A 27,602-nucleotide genomic window follows, 5' to 3' on the forward strand; every position below is an offset into this window, starting at 1 on the left:
AGGGTTACTTGCAGGATATGGGCAGCTTATGGGTTCCTATATGACTGAATGAAAACGATCTATCTCTCCAGCAACGGTTAACTTTCTGCATATCACTGGGCAGAGCAGCAGCTTCAAGAACGCTCTCTCTTAGTCATCTTTAACAGTCATATAAAACAATGTAGAGGAGAAGATGGGTCTTGACAGCCTCCACCTCCATGACAGAAAGTTATCCGGCTGGATCTTGGGCAGAACTCCTTTGGGTATCTGGGCTGCTGACAGTTCAAGAGGTCATGACTGGCCACAGGACAGATCTACACAACAGTTCTGAAGATAAGGGATGGAAAAATGTGGGAATTGATTCCCGATAGCCCCATCTCAGTTTATTAAGTGATTAGCTAGCTTCTTAAGTCTAAGGATTTCTAGTCTGTGATGATCATGTGTTTGATAAGAGAAAAGGAACTGACACCTCTTAGCTCACAAGCAGCTAAAACAGATGCTGAGATAAGCAGGAATAGAGCTGTAAACAGAAACACGAATTTACATCAGAGACAAGTAGTAAATTGCAAAACACTGAGGGTTGGCGAAAGAAAAATTTAGAGACTGGCAAATATGGATGGAGTAGAAACTGAGGATCTTGTAATCAACACAAATCAGCTGCTGGCTTGCAGCTTCCTAGAGGGCCTGGTAGGTGAAGTGAGACCCAGGCAAAGGCAGGTAAGACTTGAGGCTGAAGGGAAAAGACTTGAGGGTGAAGGAGGCATGTGTGTGTGAGCAGAGGAGAGTGATGAGAGTCAAGACGCTGAGAATGGGGAAATCCTAAAAGGTAATAAAGACTACATTCCACAGATACAAAAGACAAGAAAAACAGTCAAACAGGGATACAAAAGCAGGGTTTTTTCAAGTTGTATTGGGAGAAATGCAGGAAGGGAGCACCTAGAACTGAGGAGGAACACAGGGTGTGGGTGTCCTGGAGAGGAAAGGTTATGCCTGGGATTTAGCTCTGTTTTGGAGAAGGTGTTTCCTGCAGGTGCCTGGTAGTCGTTTAAACAACTCACAGTCTCTAACATGTATGGAACATCCCATATTATTCAGTCAACATAGGCAACTTTTGTGTTTTCTCATTCATTAAAAACAAAAATTGACTTTTAAAACATCCGTAAATGTGATCAAGAATCTGTGGGGTGGAGATGTTGCTCAGTCGTTGGAGTTCTTGCCAGGCCAGCAGGAAGCCCCAGGTTGGCCCACAGCACTACCTGAACCCTGGTGCACACATAGATCCACAGCACCTGCAAGGCAGAGTCAGGAGCGTTCGGAGTTCAAGGTCATCTGTGGCTGCCTAGTGAATCCAAGACCAGACTGGGATGCCTGAGATACTGTCACAGAATCAAAAGGACAACGATAAAAACAACCACCACTGTGGTCAAGCACCCAGAAGAGCAGAGCGTGGCAGAGTGTTGTCAGGACTGAGTTGACGTGCCCTGGGAGAGAGCAGCTTGTTCAGACCGGACCCTCTGCTGGCCACTTAGTCACAGACACATGAGCTTTTTAATTGCAGCATTTTAATTTTAATTGTATTTGAATTCTAATTGCGGCATCCTTGCATTTTAGTGCAAGGGTACAGACTTAACATTTCTGTAGTGCAAATGCTTGTTGGGAGCGGGAGTGAATTGCACTCATCAGAACCGTTCCTAGCTCAAATAACTAAGCGATGTCGCTTTAGATCAAGTTGCCACAGTCCCTGCTTTTTTAATGGTTCCTGTGAAAGGATGTGTTTTAGTCCTCAGAAAGTTGAACTGATTTAAAATGTAATTTTTAAGAAACAAATTCAAAGTAAATGTACTGGCTACAGACATATTACTCAGCATGCTGCAGCTCCCATCTGGCATCTGGAGCAAGGACGGCTCTATTGGACACTGTTTAAATGCTACTCATATGTCCCCTAATTCAAAACTAATTTCACCCCAAACTAATTTAAACCAAATTGTGTCACATCATTTTCATACCATTGTAGTTTATGTTTCTTGATTTCTAAACAAAGACACTAGGCCTGCCCTTTAGCCACCAATTACCCTCCCAGAAACCCAAGCGTGATTATTTTTCCATTAAAACAGAAACTGTGAAACTACGTGACCATAACCATACAAACTAATTTAAGATTTGCGGGAAAGCAAAACAAGGAAGAAGGAAAAAGATGTTCCTATGCTACCAAGAGCTATCGCAGTCCCGTGACATCGGCACCTTAAGTAAGCCGACCTTGGCATCTGCAGGAGGGATGCTTACCACAGGAGCTGGAAAACAGCACGTGTTTTTGCAAGCTTTTCTAAGACATTTCTGAAGACTGCAGGGTGTCTCACTCATCGCCCTAAGAATAACAATTGTATAAATTAGCTATCCATCCTGTTCTCATTTTACAAAATAAAGTATGTTGGTTAAGCAGTGCTTCTAATACTTATGGCATTTTCAGCTAAACTCATGGAACTTTATGGAAGTAAGGAGAATAGTTGAGCTGTTCAGATATATTGTAGGCTCTTAAAATGCATCTTTGAAAGCAGGGTATTTAACACAGTCCTAATAACAAGTTGAAAGGTTTCATCCAAGAGGACATAGGAAGATGTTTATTATACAATACTTGATAAGATTTTCTAATCACAGCTTCAGCAGAAATGGCTTTGTGTGGATCTAGTGGCAGCCTGCCTTGGATAAAGAGATGGTTCTTGAAGGGATGGAATGAGGGCTGTTATCTTTTTTGAGGACAATACAACTAGTAGGTACCTCTATCTTCATACTGTTAAAGATCAATGGTTTCTTCTTTGATCCAAGAGAAAGGAATGGAGAGATAAAAGCCCTTTTAAACGACTCCTCAAAGGGACCATCTATATTTTCTGTCAAGCAAATTGGGTCCAACTCAATCTCAGTGTCAAGATAAATACAGTCATGGCTGCTGGTGGAGCTCCTGACCAGCTAGGGGTCAGGGTAACGCCAGCATCCCAGCACAGAGCTCCGCCTGTGGACTCTGTAAACTGAGGCCAGAGGAAAAGGTAGAAGTTAGCTTCTGATGTGCTGCTGGAGCAAAGCCTGTCACCTGTGGGCCTCAACGGATTGGCAGTAACAACATAAGGCAGAAAGGAACTGAAAGATGCCAAATGACAGCTTGTTTTAGAACCATCTCAGATGTGCCCTTCCCCCACTGGTTTGAGAAAGACTATATTCCATGCAGAGATGGGGGTTTGACACTGTATGTGGATATATGTGTGAAACCTTAGAAAATTGTCTGAAAAAGGGGATGGTACGAATGGTCCGATTTAGATTAATTTTCACAGTTTGTGTTCCTTCTTGCTTAAATACTTTTCACAAAAAAATTAAATTAGAGTCTCATAATGCATATTGAGAAATTTCTTGCTGTTTTAGCCCATTTGGTAATCTAAATTATTTATTGAGCTGAAGCCACATGACCAAGGAGGACACACAAATAAAGGCACAAGACAAAGAAGAAAAATTACGTTCAGAACTTCCAGATTCTTACTAGTATTTTTTTAAACTTAAAAAAATCTCCCATCATTAAATTATTTATAGGCATTCAAACACAAAGCAAACAAAAAGAAACCTTGACTTGCAGAGAGTTAAGAAGGTCTGCACTGAGGCCTGCATTCACTTCTCAAGAATTCCAGGCCAGTAGGGACTCGAAAGGCCTCCATTTCTCATGGTTGGAAAATTGTAATGCATAGTCTCAGAATCAGTGTTCTTGCCTAGGAACTACTATTTCTCAGGAAGATGATTTCACTTGATCAGAGTACAAAGGTTGAGAAACTAGAGGAAGAGAGTTAGTAAAGAAATCCCCAGATATCACCAGACATTTCTTCAGAGTTAACACTTACGTTTACTTTCTGAAGAGAAATAGACCAGACATTGGGACAGAGAAGTTGTTTAGGAAAGCTGTTTAAAATCACTTCAGTTTGAAGGGGATTGCTCTTTTACAAGGGTACTTCCTTCTGGCCCCCGAGGATATTGCATGGACATTCAGCCTGCCTACACATACATTATTAAAACTAAAAATAATCTTTTAAAACATAAAAAGGAATAGCATCAGAAGTAATGGAATGCTCCTTTAATACTGTCAGTCAAGATTCTGATGTTTAGTTAATTGGAAATCCCACAGAACAAATTATCTATTTTTGATTGTGTAATTATGCCATTGAGACAAAGGGTTGGTGCATGCCATTCCAGATCCATGCCAATTTCTCTCTTCTTTTCACACATTTTCATTTTGCCAGTTTCCTTTCGACTCCATCTTCAATTGAAGGTTTGAATCCAAGAAGTGCCACACAGTGACCTCTCCACTTTTGGTTTCAGCTATCACGCAGTTTTCTCATGCCCAGGGTTCTGTGTTCACACTCAGTTCTAGAGTCTCACTTTATCTAATATAACCATCATTCTTGTTTGTAATTTCTATAGGTAATTGACCGGTGCAATTTGAATGAGAGAATATATGGGATACTATGTAATTATGTGTCTTCAATGATTGCAATAATTAGCATGCTTAAAAGCACAGGATTTGAAATACATGTTTGATGTATGAAATGCTGAGGTAGAGAAAAGATTGCTCATGATGAGGAGACAGTTGGGCTGTTGAATGAGATGTAGATGAGAATGTCACTCAGAGTTATATCCATACTAAAACTGGACGGGACAACATCAATCCAGGATTCATGGCAATTAGAGATCAGTAGGCAAATGTTAGCAACAAAAGAGACACAGTGTATAGCTAGATGATGGGCATATGAAAGCAGCAGAGAGTAAGAATGACTCAGGGCAAGGGGACTATCAACCCAAGGATAACTAGAATGTGACTATTGTCATTCACAGAACTACTGGGTCTCTGGTTCCCCTTGTCATCAATGTGTGAAGGTGTGTTCTAAAAGATAAGTTCAATGTGGGGTGAGGCTTGTGAGCCCTTAAGCAAAAGGGAGAGAGCAATGAGAGAGTTGAGGGTTAATAGGAGGCAACTGGGCAACAACAACAACAAAATAACATGGGAATTTTATTGTTGGAGAAATAAATATAATTTATGATGTGGGAACTCAGACTCATGGCACTGAAACCCAGTCTGAAGGGATAAGTGGATGTGACTGAGCCAGTGACTTCAGGGCTATGCATTTCCTTTGAGGTTACATGCTGGGGATAGACCTGGCTGTGAATAAAGTACAGAGTCTTAAGACCCCGCAGGGCTCCACTAGAAGAGACTCTGCTTAGGTTCTTTCAGTAGAAAGGTGTTACTAACATGAAATGCCAACGTATTTATAAAATACCTAATTCTGCAAGCACCAATTGCAATTCTGTTTGCACCAAGAAATGCATATAAAAGTATAATCACTGACTCATTATGAGTGGTTGGCTATTTTTTTCCATTGGGATTCCATGGCAAATGTCTCAAACTAAGAATGTCTAATATTTCTTCTTTAGAGTTTGGAGGATAGTAGAGCATTCATGATTTCCACAAACTGCTGGATTTTCACCGATGTTTTTATTATCCATTTGTTTAAATATATGGAGGCATTTGCTTATTTGTTTTGTGTAGGTCTGAGAGAAGGAGAGGGAATGAATCATACCACGGTGCGCACTTGGAGGTCAGAGGACAACCAACAGGCTTCAGTTCTTGTTTTGGTTTTTTTGTAGTTTGTGAATGAGTCAAATATAAACTAGTCAAATATGAGCTTGTGTGTCCCAGGGATCAAGTTCAGGTCACCAGGCTTTCCAGCAAGTGCATTTATCCACTACCATCTCAGGGTCCCCGGTGTTTTAATGTTATCAGTTGAATTTGGTTTGAAAAAAAATCATTAAGCTAGTTTGTCCATTAGTCTGCTTTATTGCTCAGTACTGAGAAGCTACGGTTTAATGTCCATCCTAGCATTAATATAGTTTCCAAAAGCATGTAGTCCAAAATCAAAAGGCTATGTGCATGTTGAATCTTCATCTTTCCAAAACTGATGATACTGGCTTGGCAACAGATTAAAATTGTTGTATTAAGTTACTGACTTGTACTTTTTGTGGCTTGTGAGTTGAGTATTTGCAAGATGATGGTAAATACTTCTGCTTACTGTCAATATTCAAGATGACCCTTTGAGCTGTCCCTGGTAGGATCACTAAGTTTCCATCTTTTGGTAGTAGAGAGGGGATTTGCAAATCATCTATACATGACTTACCACATTCTTTTAATTTTTTTCACAAACATTTTGAAACTTTGTATTTGACAGTCTGAGACGGTCATGTATTTGCATTGTCACACGATGGTGTTTCGGATAGATGTTTGTTGAAGAAAACAGTTGTCACTGTACAATATTACATGAGTAGCAGGAAAAAAATTATGGCATACTATTCAAATCACATTTAATGGGTGATGCTGTGGGGTTGAGACAGCTTGAGTTGTTTCTGTTAGTCTAAACTAGTGTATCCTAAGTGTCATGGACTCCTACAGCTGTGTCTTTCTTCAGCTTAGACAATTTGGTAACCTAACTAAACTGCAGCTCACAGTCAGCTTCCCTCATGCCAGCCTGAACATGGTCTCATCACTTCATGGAAATGCAGGCCTGAGCAAATAAACAGTAATGGGGATATTTCTTAAGCCTCCAGATGTGTCAATAACCTGTTGGTTCAAGAGAAGCCATGTGGACAAGCCAAAACTTAAGGCAGCAGGGCATTGCAAAACTACTTGCAAAAATTGATAAAATGAATGCAACAGATTTGTAGTCATCAGTGTGATCACTATTCTGTCCTGACAAACAGAACCAATGAATTATAGACTGACACAAATCCTGTCCTGATGGCCAGGAGTTATAGCCCCACCATTTGTTTTGTTAGCCTGAGTGAATCAGGTCATCGTACAGGACTCCCATTTCTTTTTATGTATTTCCAAAATTTTGTAAGTTTTCCATTCTATAAAACCAAGTTTTATTGTTTTAAATTCAATACCTATCTGTATGAAGAGCTTTAAAGAAAAGATCATTGTCTTATTCTCAGTGCCAAATTCGTTAAAGTGACTGGCCAAAACTGAGTAGCTATTTTTGACTAGAAATCTGCTAATATTTTATAACCACATTCAGACTAATAAGCTTCTAGTCTGGGTTTGATTATGAAACAAAGGGTTGAAGTTTAAGTTTTCCCTTAGGTCTTGAGTTTGGGAATCATAACTGATGTATCTTTTGAAGTATACAATGTGTCAGTATAATGTCAAACATTATGACATCTCTTATTTACAATGCATTATAGGGGCAATTGATGCTGTGCCCGAATAATTCATCATTATAATGAATTGTTATTCTCAAATTGGTCAGGACCTTATGAAATTTGCCAACTGCTGATTTAAATGTTCATAAATTCAGAGGAGATATTCAGATTTCCTCTAAATAAAGCATAGAGCTAAGTAGGGCTGGAGAGATGGCTTGGTGGTTAAGCGCACTTGTTATTCTTCCAGAAGACCTGGGTTTGATTTTGAGCAGACACATGACATTTCAAAACTGTCTGTAACTCTAGTTCTAGGGGATACAGTGCTATCTTCTGGCCTCCATGGGTGGCATGTGTGCATGTGGTGCACATACATACATACATACATACATACATACATTTCATACACACAATACATAGGCAAAACACTCAAATACACATAAAACTTAAAAATAAGCTCAAGAAAAATGAAGCTAATGAAGAACCGATATGCATTTCTGTAATATATGGCAAAGTACTGGATTGCCTGACTATGAGGGTAACAACTGGATAAGAATGTTCTAAATGTAAAATATTTAATAAACTACATAAGGAAAAAGTAATACATGCAAATCACTTTGGAAGAGTGAGTGTTGCCTATTCTAGAACTCTTTGTTCTCCACAGTTGTCCACCTCAAAACTTCTGCACTGAGATTACTAAACTAGATTGAGAAACATGATTCATAACTTGATTTGGCATATAGAATGTTCCTTTTCAGACAAACAGGAATGACTTGCCATATGATAAATGTTTTTCCTTGCCACGTCTCTAGAAGGCATTTATTTTGGACTGTGTCGTTTCAGACTCACCATGTAGACAGATCCAAGAAACCTGACCCAGATCAAGGTGGCCTGGATTCAAGAGTACCAGCCGGTTTTCTGAATGAGTTGGCTGAGGTAGAGAGACAGCAGAGCAAACATGGGCCACTGCAGTAGCAAGCACCAACATGACTGCAGGTCAGTTATACCGCACAATGTCATTTCAACTACCTGTCCGACAAGGGTACAAGGCACAATTTCATGCTTCCGTGTTATTTGGAATACTCACCATGTATATAAAAGCCAGAGTTCAATGTTGGGAATCTTTCTTGGGGCACTCCATCTTTTTAAAAATAAATAAATAAATTCGTTTATTTTGTGTGAATAGTTGTGTCAGATCTCCAGGGATTGGAGTTACCGAGGTTCATAATCACCCTATGAGTGCTGAGAAGAGAACCCGGGTCTTCTTGGAGAGCAATACTCAAATGCTCTTAACCACTGAGCCGTCTTTGGAGCACACTACCTTACTTTTTGAGACAGGATCACTCATGGAATCTGGAGCTTCTCAGTTCAGCCACACTGGCTGACTAGTGGGGGACTCGCCTGTCTCTGCCCCGTCCAGCTCTGGAGTTACACATGTCAGTGTTCTGGCCTTTCCATGTGGGTCTTCTATGCTCTCTACACTCAGGCCCTCATGCTTCATAGCACTTTGATAACTCAGCATTCTCCCTAGGCCCCAATCAAAATATTTTTTCTAGATGAGTGAGTGGGGAAGGATTAACAGGTTGAAAAGAGATTAAGAGAACCAAGCTTTAACTAGTTCTCAGACCCTGCCACAGAGAGGTTTCTTTATTCAGTGGATGAAACTCACAGTTCAAGTGCGGAGATTAAGTGACTGACAAGAGCTCAGCCACAAAGGGGACTTCTAGATCTTGTATCCCTCCATAATAAGCTCAGGGATCATCATGGAAGAAGGAGTGTGAGAATGGTAAGACCCAGAGTTTGGGGAGGATCAGAGCAAACCAGTGTCTTCTGGTCACGACAGCAGCACCATGCCCATGAACTCCCAGGGGCTGTTTCCTGTACAAGACCTGCACAAGAACAAGTCAAGCATCACTTTAGCATGGAGTGGGGAAAAGATTATCGGTCCCTACTCCTTTCTGAGGGGCTTTGGACAGAGGAGGAGGAGGAAGAGTCAACTTTCTTTAAGGCTGTGACTCCAGGTAGACTGATCACACTCCAGGGTATGGCTCCACGCCCAGAACTATATAGACACAGCATAAATTAAAATCGATGGGTTACTAGGTGAATACATTTAGGAAAAGGTCGTCACTGGTTTGGGGTCAGAAATGAGGTGGAGGTGATCTGAGAAGAATTAAGGGAAAGAGCTGTGATAATATTGTCAAAATACATACTGTACAATTCGTCAAGACCAGGAGGAGGAGAGGAAAGGGAAACTCTGGTCAGGATATAGTATATGAGAGAAGAAGAAGAAAATCTGATAGGGTTGCTGGAAAGTGTAGCTCTCCTCATCTGATGGCTTCTGGCCTGGGTGCCGGTGGGAGAGGACTCAGCTTTCATTAAGGGGCTGGCCACTAGGAGTTTCACCATGAGTATGTGGGCAACACAAATTGGACTTGTTGTTTTCTTTCTTTCTTTCTTTCTTTCTTTCTTTCTTTCTTTCTTTCTTTCTTTCTTTCTTTCTTTCTTTTATTTTCTTTCTCCTTTTATTTTATAGTGGGGGGTCCTAAATGTGGGAGTCAGCCTAGAAGGATTGGCAAGTGAGGATAATCATGGTTCATGATGTGAAATTCCCAAATAATCAATACAAATGTTATTTAAAAGAATTAATACAATTATTAAAAAATATGAGGAAATGCAGACCTGATTTATGAGGGTTTACTTTGTAGAGATGGTGATGTGGCATTTTCCATCTCTACTGAAGGCAAAACAAAGCGCAAATGGGCGTGTGAAGGACTGATCACAATCAATTAAGCTACCAGACTAACTTCCATATGGTGGGAATCTGGCAAGCCTTAGCAAGGGAAATGAGGATTTTCTCTTTTTTGGCAATATTTTAGACAAACCAAACCAGCTCAATTCCTATGACACTTATCTTCAAAACTTCTTATTTAGTTTGCAGGGAAATTGAAATTAATTATTCTTAAGCATATGGTGTGTCCCTCCCCACCCCTCCTTATTTGATTTTGTAGCGAGTACAGTTTTTTCTCCAAGGACATATAAAAGTCAAAATACTAGATCTAAAGTCTCTGAAGTGTTTCTGCTCCAAACCCTGTCTGTACAATCTGAGTTCTTTCAAGTAGTTAGCTTACTGGCTTCTGACACTTCTATAAAAATATCCCATAGAGCTTTTCTTATTACGTTTTCATTGACTCTCTCTGAGTGATAAAATGAAATTCTGTAAAGGGCTTTGAAAACCATGCATATTGCAATTCCTCCACATTTCAAATACTAATCAAGTGTGACTATAAAAGAAACAACCACTGCAGTGAAAATTGCTGCAGCGGGTTGAGACTCAAGCCATTATTAATTCATTGGAAACTATTTTTCTTTAAGATTATGGATCCTACAAAGTACCAGATAACACAATTCCTGAGATCAAAGTTTTTGTTTCAATCACAGGGAACTTGGGTATCTAATCTTCCCAGCATGTGCATTCTGGGATAGTACATCAGCTGCCCCAGTTGTGCCCTGAGTGAATAATGCAGAGTATTTTAGACACATCGGAAGCACCCGCTCTGACACAGCACCCATAAATGATGGGTTTAAGGACAAAAGGAACTTCGGATTAAAAGAATAGATCTAGGATAGTGAGACTTCCTAGCTTCCTACTGGAGACTAAAGTGAAATTTCCCTTTTGTAGGTTAATTTCAGCACGTATTTGCTTGAAAGCTACTGCTATGAGTGTCCACAGAGTACTTTTTTATTTGCTTTTCTATCTTCAAAGACAATCATCACGTTAGAGTCTTCCCATACATAAAAACAAAAGGGGAAAATGGAGCACAAATAAAACTTTGCCAAGCTTATCTTTATTCCATATAGTATATATACCTTTATTTAAAAATAAACTGATAGGCTGGGCTCAGACCATGCTTGGTGTGGATTGCTTCTCTCTGAATACACAGTAGCTTCCTCTGAGTTCAAGGAGGAGCAAGTGAGACCCTTTCTAAGAGGCTTTCCCCATCTCTTTTTCTTCTTTCTTTGAGGCAGGGATCTTGCAATGAGACCCAGGCTGGCTTTGAACTTACGATCCTTTTGCCTTACCACTACAGGTCCTAGAATATAAATAAGAACTACCACAGTGACCCCCACCCCCACAAATGCTTGGGTATTAGTTAATGGATTCCCCCCTTTTTTAGTGAAAGTGGTAGCTATTGAAGTATTTGGCATATCTCAGACTAAAAATTATAAATGACAAACCTTCATTAGGACAAAGGTGCTGTTTCTCTGATCCTGTGTCTCTGGGATAACCAGCTTTGCTCATCAGATGCAGGAGATGGAACCTTTTAAAAATATTTATTTATTTATTTGTTTGTTTATTTATTTATTTATTTATTCTCTTTATGGCCTGATCCCAGCCCCTTCCCTCCTCTCTTCTCAGTCCCACCCTCATGTCCCCTCCTCCCATCTTCCCTCCTCTTCTCATAAGTACCAACCCACCTTGGCACATCAAGTCACAGTAGGACTAAGCCCATCCTTCCCCTCTAGGACCTGTCAAGGCACCCCAGCTAAGGGGAAGGGATCCAAAGACAGGCAATAGAGTCAGAGAAAGCCCCTACTCCCGGTTGTTAGGGACCTACATGTTGACCTGGCTATGTGGAGGGTGTCTAGGTCCAGCCAATGCACACTCTTGTGGTCTTCTTGTGGTGTCCTGGCGACTTCCTGCTCCCTCAATCCTTCCTCCCACCCTTCCACAGAACTCCCTGACCTCAGCTTATTGTTTGGCTGTGGGTCTCTGCATCTGTTTCAGGAGATGGAACCTTTACTGATGTATATCTATAGATACATAGACAGATAGATAGACAGACAGACAGACAGATAGATAGATATAGATATCTGATACAGATGGAAACTTTACTGATATATATAGATATAGATATCTGATACAGAAAAAGTATAGAAAGTTATTGAACTAGCTAGTCAGTGCAGAAGATTAAAGGGATTTCACTAAGTGGCCAAACAGGAAACCGTGAAATGGCTCTGCACATGTAATGTAGTGTGAAAAAACCTGCGATAGTCAGTATGTAGTGGGGATATAGCAGGGATCCGCTATAGTCCTCAGACTCAGAGGAAAAGCTAGCTCTGCACAGCATTGCCAGCGCCAGTTCCTTTCTCTAAGAAGCTGATGACAGCGCTTCACCGACCTCATAGATGACCGGGCCCTTAATCTACTCTAATAGCTTGGTGATTCCCTCCCCATCTTCTAGTTACATCATCATACACTCCGCATGCTTTGTCCATAAATAAGGGTACAGCTCTCTGAAAGTACCACATGTGTATGATAGGAGAGCAAAGTTCAGACCTCTGCAGTCATAGTCGTAGCTGCTGGATTTAAAAACTGGCCTCTCCATTAGCTCATAGTCCTCTGAGCAATTTGTTAAACTCCGTGTATTTGTCAAATGGGGTCCATACGCATGCTATACCATAGACTGCTTTGAGGAGTTCACTAGGTAGAGCAGGTGAAAGTTAATTTAATACATAGTAAACTCCAGCTACGTCAGTGCTGCAAGAAACTCTTCACTCTCTGAGTCGATTTCTAAGAAAAACCTTTCCCAACAATTCCCCTAAAACACACTGATGTCGTCGGGCACTGAGGCTGAGTGTGTGTAGTTTTTCTTCTGAGAATTGTGCCCTCTGGGGATTTTTTTGTTGTTGATTTTATTTTTATTCTTTATTTTTATTTTTAATTTTATTAAGTACACTTTATTCACTTTGATTCCCCCCATAAGTCCCTCCTTCCTCCCCTTCTAACTCCACCCTCCCTCTCCCTTCTCCTCTCATGCCCCTCCCCAAATCCACTGATGGGGAAGGTCTTCCTCTCCTTCCTTCTGATCCAAGTCTATTAGGTCTCATCCTGAGTGGCTGCATTGTCTTCTCTGTGGCCTGGTAAGGCTGCTCCCCCTTCAGGGGGAGGTGATCAAAGAACAGGCCAATCAGTTCATGTCATAGATAGTCCCTGTTCCCATTATTATGGAACCCACTTGGACCCTGAACTGCCATGGGCTGCATCTGTGCAGGGGTTCTAGGTTATCTCCATGCATGGTCCTTGGTTGGAGTATCAGTCTCAGAAAAGACCCTGTGCCCAGATTTTTTGGTTCTGTTGCTCTCCTTGTGGAGCTCCTGTCCTCTGCAGGTCTTACCATCTCCCCCTTCTTTCATAAGATTCCCTGCACTCTGCCCAAAGTTTGGCTATAAGTCTCGGTATCTGCTCTGATACCCTGCAGGGTAGAGTCTATCAGAGGCCCTCTGTGGTAGGCTCCTGTCCTGTTCCCTGTTTTCTCCCTTTTCTGATGTCCGTCCTCTTTGCGTTTCTGAATGGTTATTAAGCATCTTAGCCAAAGTCCTTTTCTTGATAGTTTTTTTTTCAGTGTACAGATTTTAGTATGATTATCCTATATTATATATCTAATATCCACTTATGAGTGAGTCTATACCCTGTGTGTCTTTCTGCTTCTGGGATACCTCACTCAGAAAGATCTTTTCTAGTTCCCACCATTTGCCTGCAAATTTCATGATTTCTTTTTTCTTTTTTTTTATTGCTGAGTAATATTCCATTGTGTAGATGTACCACAATTTCTGCATCCATTCTTCAGTTGAGGGGCTTCTGGGCTGTTTCCAGCTTCTGGCTATTACAAATAGAGCTGCTACAAACATGCTTGAGCAAATGTCCTTGCTGTATACTTGAGCATCCTTTGGATATATGCCTAGGAGTGGTATAGCTGGATCTTGAGGGAGCACTATTCCTAATTGTCTGAGAACACGCCAAGTTGATTTCCAAAGTGGTTGTACAAGTTTACATTCCCACCAGCAGTGAAGTAGGGTTCCCCTTTCTCGGCAAGGGAGGGGATGAGAAAGCCTCCTTGGCTATGTCTCTAACTCCTGAGTCTAAGAAGCACTGTTAGGATGGAGGTACCTGAATGATCTGACCACCCATGTTGCCGGTCTTCCTTGTTAGCACCCACAGGTGAACAAGAACACAGTGCTCCACTGTTTAATCAGCTCAGGAGCTATTTTAAGCAGCTGACAAGTGTTAAGTAGAAATGTTTGGCATTAAGCAGTTAGATTTTTTTGTCTGTTTTGTTTTGTTTTTTGTTTTTGTGTTTGTACAGCCAGGTCCCTGGGTTGACTTGCACATGGCTAGTTTCTTGGAAAGTACTCTGAAGGGGAGGGGGGACCCACCCAAATTGAAGTAAGAGAGACAAGCATGGAAGAGAGAAGTTAAGTCCTGATACAAACACCACAAAGGCTTTAGGGTGTGTCTTGGGGGAGCTCTGGCATGGGCATGACGCTCTGAAGATGCTCTCTGGATGTAGTTGTCCCTGCCTGGGGCTGTCGCTGCAGACCAGGAGGCTTCTTTTAGCTCAGAGCAAAGTCATTCAGGATAATAGGATTAATATTTACATGGGAGGAGGAATGTGTTATTATGAGGTTGCTCATTAATTGCTACGGTGACTTCTGGGGAATTCTCTAGATGCACAGGAATCTGTTTCCCTCTTTCTTTCTTATATGTCCGTCTGGACACTGAAATCTCTCTCAGAAGATGTAGATGTTCTCTATTGAGTAAACTTTATACTTTCTTGACTTATGCTCTAATGCTATTTTTTTTAACTCCTCCGCTATGTTCCCTGAATTATCCTTAATCTTTAAACAAGGTCCACCATCACTTGCCCTTCATCAATTCGACTAGTGACCAGAGCTTGAAGGCAGAAGACAAAACAGGGTGCCTCATCCCAAACCTACATGGATAGCTTGTGCAAAAAATGTTTCATGAGTCAGAGTTTCACTTTCGTCATCAACCAGAAGGCAATCTTCATGTCTGTCAGTTTTGAGCAGTTTTGATGCAATGCCCTCTACTGACAGAATATTGAGGTGGTTAGCCCCCAAAAGTTCCAGTCTGAGTAGGACTCATTTAGGTAGGACTCCTCATATCTAATTCTCACTTTGGTTGGTGGACTGAACAGCTGAAAAGAAAGATGCCCTATAGGAAAGTTATCCCCCAAGGCCAAGGAAGAACCCAGAGAATAAAGACTGGACAAGAAGGAATCTAAAGTAAGTTTGACCTAAGCCTGCAACCTAAACCATGTTTCAATTGTATGATGAGAAATAGAACATAAGTGAGTTTCTACTAAGGACTATTTTTTTTAATTTAATTTAATGTTTTTATTATTAATTACATTTTATTAACTCTGTATCCCAGGTGTATCCTGCTCCCTTATTCCCTCCCAATCCCACCCTCCCCCATCTCCTCCCTGCCCCTTTCCAAGTCCACTGATTGGGGAGGACCTCCTCCCCTTTCATCTTACCCTGTTTTATCAGGTATCTCCAGAGTCCTCCTATGTGGCCTAGCAGGACTGCTCCTCCCTTGGGGGATGGGTAGGTCAAAGAGCCTGCCATTGAGTTCCTGTCAGAAATAGTCACTGTTCCCCTTACTATGGGAAACCAATTGGCTACTGAGCTACCGTGGTCTTCATCCGAGCAAAGGTTCTAGGTTATATCCATACACGGTCCTTGGTGGAGTGTCAGTCTCAGAAAAGACCCCTGTGCCTTTGGTCCTTGTGGGGCTCCTGTCCTTTCCACATCATACTTACTCCCCTTCTGCCGAAGGTTTGGTTATGAGTCTTAGTATCTACTTTGAAACACTGCTAGGTAGAGTCTTTCAGATGTCTTCTGCGGTAGACTCCTGTCATATGTTCAATGCACATCCCATCTGTCTTTCTAAGTGAGGATTGATCATCTTACCCTGTGTCTGCTTTCTTGTTTATCTTCTTTAGGTGTATAGATTTCATTATGTTTATCATATCTTGTAGGTCTATATAAGCGAGTATACACCATGTTTGACTTTCTCCTTCTGGGATACTTCATTTAGAATGATCTTTTCCAGAAATTGTGGTATTTTTACACAATGGAATACTACTCAGCAACCAAAAAGGAGGAAATCATGAAATTTGCAGGCAAATGGTTGGATCTACTAAGGACTATTTTAAAAACTCGGTAAAGTAGGGGTTCTATATTTAAGACCTTGATTGACTACCTGGTCAGACCATATCTGGAGGTATTACTATCAATATTCCCATCATGAAACATGAAACTAGAAAATCTATCATTTAAAATATTAGGTATTTTAAAACTGGCAACTAACATCTAGTTCCTACATAACCTATTGGTGGGTTATGTGCTAACAGAATTGTATTTTTACTTCTTTAACTAAATCTTCTACACATCATTCTAGGTACAGCATGCTATTACAGTGCACACACACACACACACACACACACACGTGCTGATCAAACAAGGAGAACCAGCTTTTCCTTCCTCATCCTTTTTTTTTATGATTTAAGCCTTCAAGTTCTTCACATCATATTCTACATAAACTATTAAAACAGATTATTGTTTCGTTTTATGCTTAATCTTAATGCAAAATTATTTTCAGAATACAAACAAAATTGTTAAAATTCCCCCTGTAGTTCTGAGAAATGATCTCTTACTTTGAAATTAGTAACACCCTAAAGTAGAGTGTTGTAAGATGGTTCTTCTTCACTTGGTGAATGCTTGAACTCACATTTGAATGTTTCAGGGTGTGCCAGAGGGAGAGGCAGAGTCATTTCGTCCTTTGACAAACTCTGAAATATCATTTGCTATTAGCAGTTGTGTGAGCACTGACAATCTTGCCCCTCTTCTCCCCTAGAGATTAATTTATTTTCTACAGCACTTGCTCTTTGTAGAGAGCTTTCATTGTCAGCCTCCACCAATGGGATTTCTCATCAGCAGACTGGTAATTATAGGAGCAGCACCCTGTACTTCACACAGAGGAAACAACAGCTTTCTAGGCAAGGGAACCCAACCCCTTTCTCCCTCTCTCTCTTCACCTCCTCCTTAGGCCATGCCTGTACAGACCTTGAACTACTAACAAAATAGTCTTCAAACTAGTGGGGCATGGTGGAAAGTGAGCAGGCTTTGCAACCCGACAGACCCAAGAGTGAACTCTACTCAAAGAATGTCATGTCTTTGTGATTTTTTTTTTGCCTCTAAGCTTTAAATTTGCATACAAATGCCCTCATCACATTAATGTTCTTATACACAAAGAAAATCACTATGTGAACATTGAAATATAGATGCGGGCCATCTCTTATGCAGAGCAGGGTTGGCAAACTATGGCCCGTGGGTGAGATCTATCCTAATGCCTGTTTCTGAATAGCTCAGGAATTAACAAATGTTTGTCTTTAACTTCTAAGTGCTTAGAAAATGAAAGTCAAGATCGTATTCTCTGGCATGGGGAAAATAATATGAAGTTTAAATTTTAGTGTCTATCAGCAAAATTGTATTAGGGCATAGCAACATTCATATGTGTGTATATATATATATATATCCAGTCACATGCATATACATATATATTCATTCACATACATACATATATATGTCTATGGCTGCTTTGGTGCTATATAAGCAAAGCTGAGTATCTGTGGTAGATATTTACTATCTAGCACTTTAGAGAAAATGTCCACTAATCTATGTTCTAGAAAAAGATGCCTTGGTTGTTGGTTATACCAATAATCCACTTACCCATGCTTTTCTGGTGACTCTGGGCAGATCTCTAGAAGCATATTCTAAACAGTGAGTGACACAGAAGAAAACGTGAGAGCATTCTTTCCTTATTCCCGCGCACTCATCACACCTACTTCATTAGCAGTTCTCTTGGTTTTATCACCAGTCTCTAGAGTTTGATTAGTCTTCTTCCATAAGCACTGCTATCATCTTAGTCCAAGTATCTGCTGCTATCAACCACTCTTCAGGACTTCTTTCCTTCTAAGACAGACTCTTACTGTGTTGTCCAGGAGGCACTTGAACTCACAGTCCTCCATTCTTTGTCTACCAAAGGTTGAAATTACAGGCATTTACCACTACATAAAATTATGCCATCTTTTCTCACCTCTTTTCCACAATTTCTCTTCTCGATGCAATGGGCAGCTGCAAGGTGCTGAAAACCCTGTCCTGAAAATCCCACAGTGATGTTCCTGTTTTCCACCCCCTCTCTGTTCCAGCTCCATTGAATTCCTATTTCTCAAAGCCTTGAGAGAAATTCCAGTCATATTCTTTGTCCAGAGGTTACCATAACCCTCCCTGTTACCTCAGGTAGACCAGCCTTGAGCTATTTTGGTGGTCTCTTCCATAACCACCTTTCCGTGAATGATAACCTCTTACCTGAACTGCCTCTTCCTACCCAAGACAGCATAAGCTTTTTTTTTTCTTAATTTTGATTATTAGCCCCCTGCACCACAGATGGGCACCATGATTGCAGCAACTTTTAAAATTTCCACTTGGCTCTAATTTTAGACGCCCTGAAACCAATAGGCCTGTGCTAAACTCTCAATAAATATTTCTTTAATAAGGAAATGACCTCCAGATTGCTGCACTCCTTATTTTACAGGCAATGCGTGGCGCCTCTCAACCATTTTCTCTAGGCAAAAACATCCTTCAAGAAGACAAACAAGCCTTAGAGCTAAAAATAACTGAGTGAATTAAGCACCACCGATGAAAGATGCTGGAGCTGCTCACATGTGTCATTGGGTACCTAGTCCATATTTTAATTTCAAAATGTGCCTAAGAAAAGAAAGTGAATGAACTTGTGCAACCATTTTGGAAATCAATCTGGCACTTTCTCAAAAGAAATTGGGAATAGTACTACCTCAAGTACTCCTGGCATGCCCTCCTGGGCATATACCCAAAAGATGCTCCACCATCCGATAAGGACATTTGCTCCACTATGTTCACAGCAGCTTTATTTGTAATAGCCAGAACCTGGAAACAACCCAGATGTCCCTCAATGGAGGAACGGATACAGAAATTGTGGTACATTTACACAATGGAATACTACTCAGCTATTAAAAAAACAAGGAAATCGTGAAATTTGCAGGCCAATAGATGGAACTATAAAATATCATCTGGAGTGAGGTAACCCAGAACAGAAAGACAGGCATGGTATATACTCACTTATAAGTGGATATTAGCCATCTAATATAGGATATTAGATAGGACAGCCATCTACAGACCTAAAAAACTAAACACTAAGTATCCTCTAGGGATGATACTCAAATCTCATTCAGAATGGCAAACAGAATAGACACTAGAAGCTGTGGAAGAGAGGAAACAGAATGAGAGCCTATGATACAGGATCCTCTGAAAGGCTCCACCCAACAGGGGATCAAAGCACTTACTCAAACTCACAGCCAAACTCTGGGCAGAGCACAGGGACAGAAAGCCTTATGGCAGAAGGGGGAAGGGGAGTAGAAGGACACGGAGGAGACAGGAGCCCCACAAGGAGACAGACAAAGCTAAAAAAATATGAGCCCAGGGGTCCTGCAGAGACTGATGCACCAACCAAAGACCATGCATGGAGAGGACCTAGAACCCCCTGATCAGATTGGTGATTGGTGGCTCAGTCTCCACGTGAGTTCCCCCGGGAGTGGAGCAGGGGCTACTCGGGTGACTGCTATTTGGGCACTTGCCCTTGGTGATGCAGCCTTACCAGGTCCTAGAGGAAGAGGAAACAGGCAGTACTCAGGAGACTTGATAAGATATGGGCAGGTGGCAGAGGAGGAAAACTTCCCCTTTCAGTGGACTAGGGGAAGGCGATAGACGGCAAGAGGGAGGAATGGTGGGACTGGGAGGAGTTGAGGGAAAGGGCTTCAGTCGGGATATATAATGAAAAAACTGGGAAAAAATTTAAAATAAAAAAAGAAAGAAAAGACAGCGAACGACTGGCACGTAATTGAAAGCATGGATGAAAATCAAGTCAAAAATACTCAGGAGAGACTTCAGGGAAGGCTCAGAAGAGACTAGCCTTGGTGAGGCTGCTTCTTAAAGGAAGATGCTCACTGAAGGTTTCCCTGTTCCCGCTCAGCGCTCAGTTTGTCTCTCAGTTTCCAGGGAAAGTGAAGTCTGTACTTCGCTTTAAATTAAATGCAGTTAGGAAATATCAGTTTTATAAGAGAATGTAAATCAGTTTAGATATATTTGAGTTTGATTCCCCCAAAATATCAGAAAATGAAAATTTTTTCTTCAATATGATTTTATGGTTATAGCTTTTTTTTTTTTTAAGCTGGACTGACAGGCTTTTTTTGAAGATGTGTATTTCTTCCAATGAAGGTCACTTGCTTAGTTTATACTTTTTTAGAAAGATAAATGGAATAAAACTCCATTTTATGTCTGTTCAAATGATGAATGATTTGTTTTAATCTCTGTGGAACTTCCTCTGTATGACTCCAAATTCCTCTGTTAATTTCATCAGCTAAATAATTGGTTCAGCAGATCTTCAATTTGATGTAAAAAAAAAAAAAAAGGAAATCACTTCTGTATTCAACTTGTGATATTTCCAAAGGAACGGGTGATAAATGCTCCGAAGTAAAGGTTTTCATATCAATTTGCATTCTAAAATCTAAGTAATTATCTGAAGTAAGCAGTTCCTGTACTCTTTAAGATTTCTCGCAAGTGGGAGTGATGGGAACAGGCTTCGCTGAATGTGCTCTGGGCTCTGTCCACAAAGAGTGGTCACCAGAGCATGGGTACCAAAGGGCATGAATGAGTGAGATGAGGCTGACTGAACTAACCTAGAAAGTCTCTTCCAGAATGAACCTGGCTTCCAGCCATTATTTTAGTTTGAGATGATACAATTATTCTTATATCCTCACCTCCCACATCCCTGCTTTACAATGCACTATCTTAGATCAGCTTATTGACGGGGGAGAGCGAGAGTAATAACTGTCAAGATGACAGACTGAACTTCCCCACCACGGGCTTGTAATCCTTTTATACGAGGATAGGAAGGGAAGAGCAGGTAGCATTTCTGTTGCACTTTATGTTTTACAAAGCACTTGAGATGCATTATTTCATTTGATATTTACTTAAGTCTGCGCCTGGGTTATTATCATCAAAAGTCATTCACTGATAAGGAAATGGAATACAAAGTTTTGTTAAGACCTGTAGCCAGTTAGTTGTATACCCAGGGCTCAAACCTAGGTCTTTAGTCTGCATTCTTTTTATAGAATAATTGTTTCATTTTCCTTTATTCTTCCCAATCAAGAAGAGAAACACTACAAGGGAGAAAGAATACTTTTATTCCTTTTGGTAGATAATGTCTCAAAGGTAGTAAGTGATGGGAGTGGGATTAAATCAGGGCACATAGCCTGAAAGCCTTATTTTAATGCATATTCGAGAGTGGGTAGTATATTGCTATTCATTATCTGAGAAAGACCAAAAAAATCTAAAGACCACCACTGGAGACTGTAGGTAATGAAAAAGAGAAGGAACATGGGACCTTGGCACATTCTTCATGGGGACATCTACTATCCCATCCAGCAGTCCAAGGAGTCAGTGAATGGAGTTGGTGACCAAAGGGAAGTTACCTGATTCATAGAGAAATTGCATAACTTTCCAGCTTGAATTCCTCTACTTCTTTCAATCAAACTGCGAACTCTTTACATGTCAGGAATCTGTAAGTTTTGTCTTTATATTTCACTCACCTTATAAAAACTGGTAACAACTGATGAAACTTATTTAATTTTTGTGAGAACCCTGTACGATTGGTATTATTATATCTCATTCTCTCTTGTTTTTAAGGATGATGAAAATAATCACATAAGATTAGGTAATGACAGAAATGAACTTTAAATATGGGAAGAAGGAAAGAGGGGAAGGAGAAGAAAAAAGAAAGGGGGAAGTATGCGAAAGAGAAAAAGGAGAAGGGATGAGGGAGAGAGAGACAGAGAGGTAGGGAAAGACAGAATTAGAAAGAAAAAGGAAGTGAAGAGGAAGAAGAGACGTCACAAGATAATGACCACTCAGGAGCCTTGTGGATTCTGTCCAGATTTAGTGATTAATTGAACAGATCTCTGGTCCCTGCAGTCCAGGCATAAGCTGGGGAGATTTCAGATTTGGGAAACTCTTGAGCATTTTAGGGTAGCACTTGCTACTTGCACTGTTTTTGCTTTTGTTTTTGTTACTATTTTTTCGTTTCTTTGTTTTTCTATTTGTTTGTTTGTCTTTTTGTTGTTGTTTTGCTAACCATCCTAGGGATCACACTTTGCAAGGCTATAGTGGGAAGGAATAATTAGTCAGAGAGCGATCTACCCTTCTTTGGAGTTTGGTAGGATGTTGTGCCAGCGTGGTTTTGTTCACCTTAACTGGAACATATGTGGTATGGCTCTTGCTTGAAAAGTGTAGCACTGGCTTCAGTTTGATGTTTACAGGTGTCCTTTTGTTCCTCCTCACTTCTCAGGACCACACTAGGTTTGTGTCTGTTCTGCAGGTAGAGTGCCACAGCCAAAGAAGATTGCATCTAGAACCCCATTTTTAGGTCATAGATAGCTTTAGTCTTTGTCTGCCTGTGCCAACTGGGTGGGCCACAATTTTGCCATGGTCTGTTTCTCACCTTACACTTTCCTGAAATAGATGTGTTATGACACTGAATGAAAATGAATACAAGATGCTATCTTTTTTCCATTGAATAGTTTTGGCTTCTTTGTCAAAAATCAAGTATCCATAAGTGTGTGGGTTTATTTCTGGGTCTTCTATTTGGTTCCATTGATCCACCATTCTGTTTTTATGCCAATATCATGCAGTGTTTATTACTATTGCTCTGTAGTACAGCTTGAGATCAGAGATGGAGCTACCTCCATACAATCTTGTTGTACAGGATTGTTTTGGAAATTCTGGGTTTTTTGTTTTTCAATATGAAGTTGAATTTTTTTTTTTCAAAATCTGTAAAGAATTGTGTTGGTATTTTGATGGGAATTGCATTGAATCTGTAGATTGCTCCAGGCACTGTCTCTGAAATGAGTTCAGTGGCTGGCTCTTTGACCTCCCTCCATCACCCCCCCCCCCCCCCGAGGGAGGAGCTTCCTTGCCAGGCCGCAGAGGAGGACATTGCAGCCAGCCCTGAAGAGACCTGATAAGCTAGGGTCAGATGGAAGGGGAGGAGAACCTCCCCTATCAGTGGACTTAGAGAGGGACAGGGAGGAAATGAGGAAGGGAGGGTGGGATTGGGAGGGAATGAAGGCTATAGCTGGAATACAAACTAAATAAACTGTAATTAATATAAAAAATAAAAATTTAAAAAAGAAAATGAATACAAAATCATCTTTTTCAACACCAAGCACATTACAAATCTAAAGTATTATTTTCTGTCTCATAAATATGTACTTTGTTCCTGAATAATTTACATATTTTCCTTTGTTTTACTCTTTGGTTTTTCTTACTTTGCTCCCCATTATTTCTCAAAAGAAATATGTGTGCAGGGATCCTATAAACAATATTTGCAAGCATCCTGTTCAACCTCCTGATGGATTCCTCTTACTTTTTTCTTCACTTATAGAACTCTTCAAAACTGAAAAAACATCAAAAATAACAAGATGTGACGGAAGCCACTTGGGCAGCGAACATAAATGTTGCAACAGAAAAGGAAGCCTAGCCTTCCAGCTGAAAAACAACTATTCCCCAATGGACTCTAGAAGAATCTGGACTGGCCACTGCAAAGACAAAAACAAGCTTAAAAGTTTTAACACATAAAGCTTAAGACTTATTTATTCAATGTGCATATTTTATGTCTCTTATTTTTGCTATCAAAAATTAGCAATTAGAAATAATTTTAGACTTCCACTATTGAGTAGAATCCCATTTTAAAGTCTAAATTCTCACTGAATTTTTACCTTTTTTTTTTCCCTAGCAATTTTCTCCTCATTTTTCTAGTGTTATCGTTATTTTTGCTAAGAGTCACTTTAGGAAAATTAATTATAACAGAGTGTCAGGTAAGTTTCTTGTCTGATTCCCTGGGAACTGTGAAATGAGTTTGACTTTACATTTTCAATTTGTTTTATAAATATACTGTAAATAAATGTCAACTGTCAATAGCCAAAGCCATTATGAATCACAGACCTCCTCCCTCTACTTCTAGAAGGGAGAGGTGAGGAATGCAATATCACCAAGGTTCTGATAATTTGCCTTGTATTTTATGTAGTGTAATCTCAGTAATGCTTTGAGTGAATGCCTATTAGGACTGTAGCAAACCATTTACTTAACCATAATATTTGATGGGAAGAAAAAGGCAATATAATTATAATGAGCTATATAAATATAGTTGACAAAAACCAAAGTGATTATTAATGAATAGATAATAGACTAGTATCTATAGTTACATGCCTGTAAAAATTAGGAGCAAACACAGTATTATAAGTTTTCTTATTATGTATTAAATACACGGGAATAAAACCACTTTGTCTCTAGCAACATGAAGAGATTGAGAGTTTTTCTAGTTAGCTTACATAGAGAACAGTGAGAAGCCTTAGGTTTTGTTCATAAGTCAGACTTTTACGAAACTTCACTCTGAGGTCATAATTAATTTACAAGTTGGGAGAAATTATTTGATGCTTTCATACCGAAGAGGCTCTAAAGACAATAAATCATGAGTAAATTTTCAGCATATAAATAACCACAGCTAGAGACCTTTGATATAATGTTTATGTTCTGATTTCTTACCTTCTCTCACCTTTTTTTTTCTCTTTAATAATAACCAATCCCGATTTGAATGCTTTAAAAGATCACTTAGTGGCCTCACTGTCATAATACAGTGTGTTATCTGTAACTTCTGAAATTTCAGGAGATTGTCCTATTTTTATTTGTTTTTCCAGTTTGCATCCATTTGAGCAGGAACATTTGAAACTTTATGTCTCTGTATTTGAGTTCTTGAACACCACAGAGAATCATAACCCAGCCGCACAGCCTGGGAAAGCTGTACTATGGTTAATCTGGGACTAATACAATTCGTCATTTTTCAGCTAACAGTGAACACTGAATATTTTTAGTTTGGTATATGACCATGATTGAATTTTTATTTTTTGTAAATTCATGTCTTTGACTAGAAAATAAGAAGATGAATTCTCTTTCTTTGGTTGTAAATCATCATAGGCTTTCCACCAGAAATCATGTCTGGCATTTCTATGTTAATGTAAGTCCCTTTGCATACTCTGCTTCTTGTTGTCTTGATATTAAAAATGTAATAAACTTTATGACCTGTCCAAGATCTTGAGAATTCACAAAGAAGATTTGTTTTTGTTTTTGTTTTTATTATCTGTATGTGTTTACAGCTATGGTTAACTGAAATAACTTATTTTCTATAACAAGTAAAATATTGCTTTTTTTTTACAATTTATTCACTTTGTATACCAGCTGTAGCCCCTCCCTCATCTCCTCCCAATCCTGCCCTTCCTCCTTCTTTTTCTCGCATGTTCTTTCCCCAGTCTACTGATAGGGGAGGTCCTCCTCCCCTTCCATCTGACCCTAGTCTATCTGGTCTCATCAGGACTGGCTGCATTGGCTTTCTCTGTGGCCTGGTAAGGCTGCCTCCCCCATCATGGGGAGGTGATTAAAGAGCTAGCCCACTGAGTCCATGTCAGACAGTCTCTGTTCCCCTTACTATGGAACCCACTTGGAGTTTGGGAAGCCATGGGTTATACTGAACAGGGGTTCTAGGTTATCTCCATGCATGGACCTTGTTTGAAGTATGTCTCAGAAAAGACCCCTGTGCCCAGAAATTTTGGTTCTGCTGCTGTCCTTGTAGAGCTCCAGTCCCCTCCAGGTCTTTCTTTCTCCCCCTTCTTTCATAAGTTTCCCTGCACTCTGCCCAAAGTTTGGGTATGAGTCTGCTTGCCCCTGACATAATCTGATTGGCCTGCTCTTTGATCACCTCCCCTTGAGAGGGGAGCAGCCTTACCAGGCCACAGAAGATGACAGTGCCACTTCTGATGAGAACTGATAGTCTAAGATCAGAAGGAAGGAGAGGAAGACCTCCCCTATCAGTGGACTTGGGGAGGGGCATGCATGCAGAAATGGGAGGAAGGGTGGAATTGGGAGGGGAGGAGGGAGGGGCTTATGGGGAGATACAAAATGAATAAAGTGTAATTAATAATAATAATAAAAAAGAAAAAAAAACAAAAAAATTCTTTAACTAGAACTGAAACCATTTTTCACCACTAAGGAAGCTGATTGCTTTAAAGAAGCCAAGAAGAAAGAGAATGTCCCCAACATTCCCACTCATTATGGATTATCAGAGTTGGGCCCAGTCATAACTACAAAATTTTACAGCATGGTCATGATGTGTAACAGGTCCATAATACCAGCTACTAATTCTACTCCTGGAACCCCTGAGATAGCGCTACTATGGCAGTTCAGTATGCAAGTAGCCTCCACAGTAATGGCGACAGGACTGTCTATGATTGGCCTGCTCTTTGATCACCTCCCCCCAACGGGGGAGCAGCCTTACCAGGCCACAGAAGAAGACAGTGCAGCCACTCCTTATAAGACCTGATAGACTAGGATCAGAAGTAAGGGGAGGAGGACCTCCTTTTTCAGTGGACTGGGAGAGGGACATGGGTGAAGGAGAGGGAAGGTGGGCTTAGGAGGGAGGGAGCTACAGGGGGGATACAAAGTGAATAAACTATAATTAATAAAAATAAAATAATTGGAAAAATTAAGCAGAGCACAATGTGTGTATTTTATTAAAAAAAAAAAAGTTGCCTTCCCTAATATCGAATCATTGACGCAGTTCGAGGTATAGTGTCTTATTTAGGGTTGCTGTTGCGGTGATGAAACACCATGACCAAAACCAAGTTGAGGAGGAAAGGGTTGATTTCACAGTTCTCTTTAACAGTTCATCATCAAAAGCAGTGAGGGCAAGAACTCAAGCAGAGCAAGAACCTGGAGGCAGGAGTTGATACAGAGGCTGTGGAGGGGTGCTGCTTACTGGCATACTCCTCATGGCTTGCTCAGCCTGTTTTGTTTTTGTTTTCTAATATAATCCAGGACGACCAGCCCAGGGATGGCTTGTGTTCCTGCCTGCGTGCATGTGTGTATGCGTGGGAGAGTGCATGTGATGGTTAATGTTGACTGTGGGTTGCACGGGCTCTGGAGTCAGTCATGTAGGGGGCAAACCTCTGGACACACATATGAGGCATTGTTTAGCTTAAGTTAGGCACTGAGCAAGCCTATGAAGGATTAGGTTGATGAGGTTGTTAGTGAGAACATCCATCCCAGAGGAGAGCAGCAGCATTGCCTGAGTTTGAATGCATGAAAAGGAGCAAAAGCTGACCAGCAGCATTGCAATCTGACCAAATGTCTCACTGCTCCAATGCTCCACCCAGCAACTTCCCTGACCTGAGGGACTGTACTGTGGCACCTGTGCGCAGATAAATCCGTCCTTCCTAACACTGATTTTTTTAAGAGCATTTTACCACAGCGTCAGAAAAATACCTATGGCAAAAGGACATATAAAAGTAATTTATTTGAAATGGACCGGCTAGACTCTAACAACAGGACTT

At 40.5% G+C, this 27,602-nt stretch overlaps 1 protein-coding gene across 1 annotated transcript in view; it reads left to right on the forward strand.

Annotated features, from left to right (window-relative positions):
• Positions 1–23,813, forward strand: part of Themis (thymocyte selection associated) — a 201,515-nt gene extending 177,702 nt beyond the window's left edge. The window contains exons 5-6 of the mRNA XM_060373142.1: positions 8,044–8,196; positions 23,606–23,813. Coding sequence (XP_060229125.1) covers positions 8,044–8,175 — 132 coding nt within the window. The 3' untranslated portion in view covers positions 8,176–8,196; positions 23,606–23,813. The remainder of the gene's footprint in view (positions 1–8,043; positions 8,197–23,605) is intronic.
• Positions 23,814–27,602: the final 3,789 nt, after the last annotated feature.

The sequence above is a fragment of the Meriones unguiculatus genome, chromosome 20, assembly GCF_030254825.1.
Source record: "Meriones unguiculatus strain TT.TT164.6M chromosome 20, Bangor_MerUng_6.1, whole genome shotgun sequence".
NCBI classification, from domain to species: Eukaryota; Metazoa; Chordata; class Mammalia; order Rodentia; family Muridae; genus Meriones; species Meriones unguiculatus.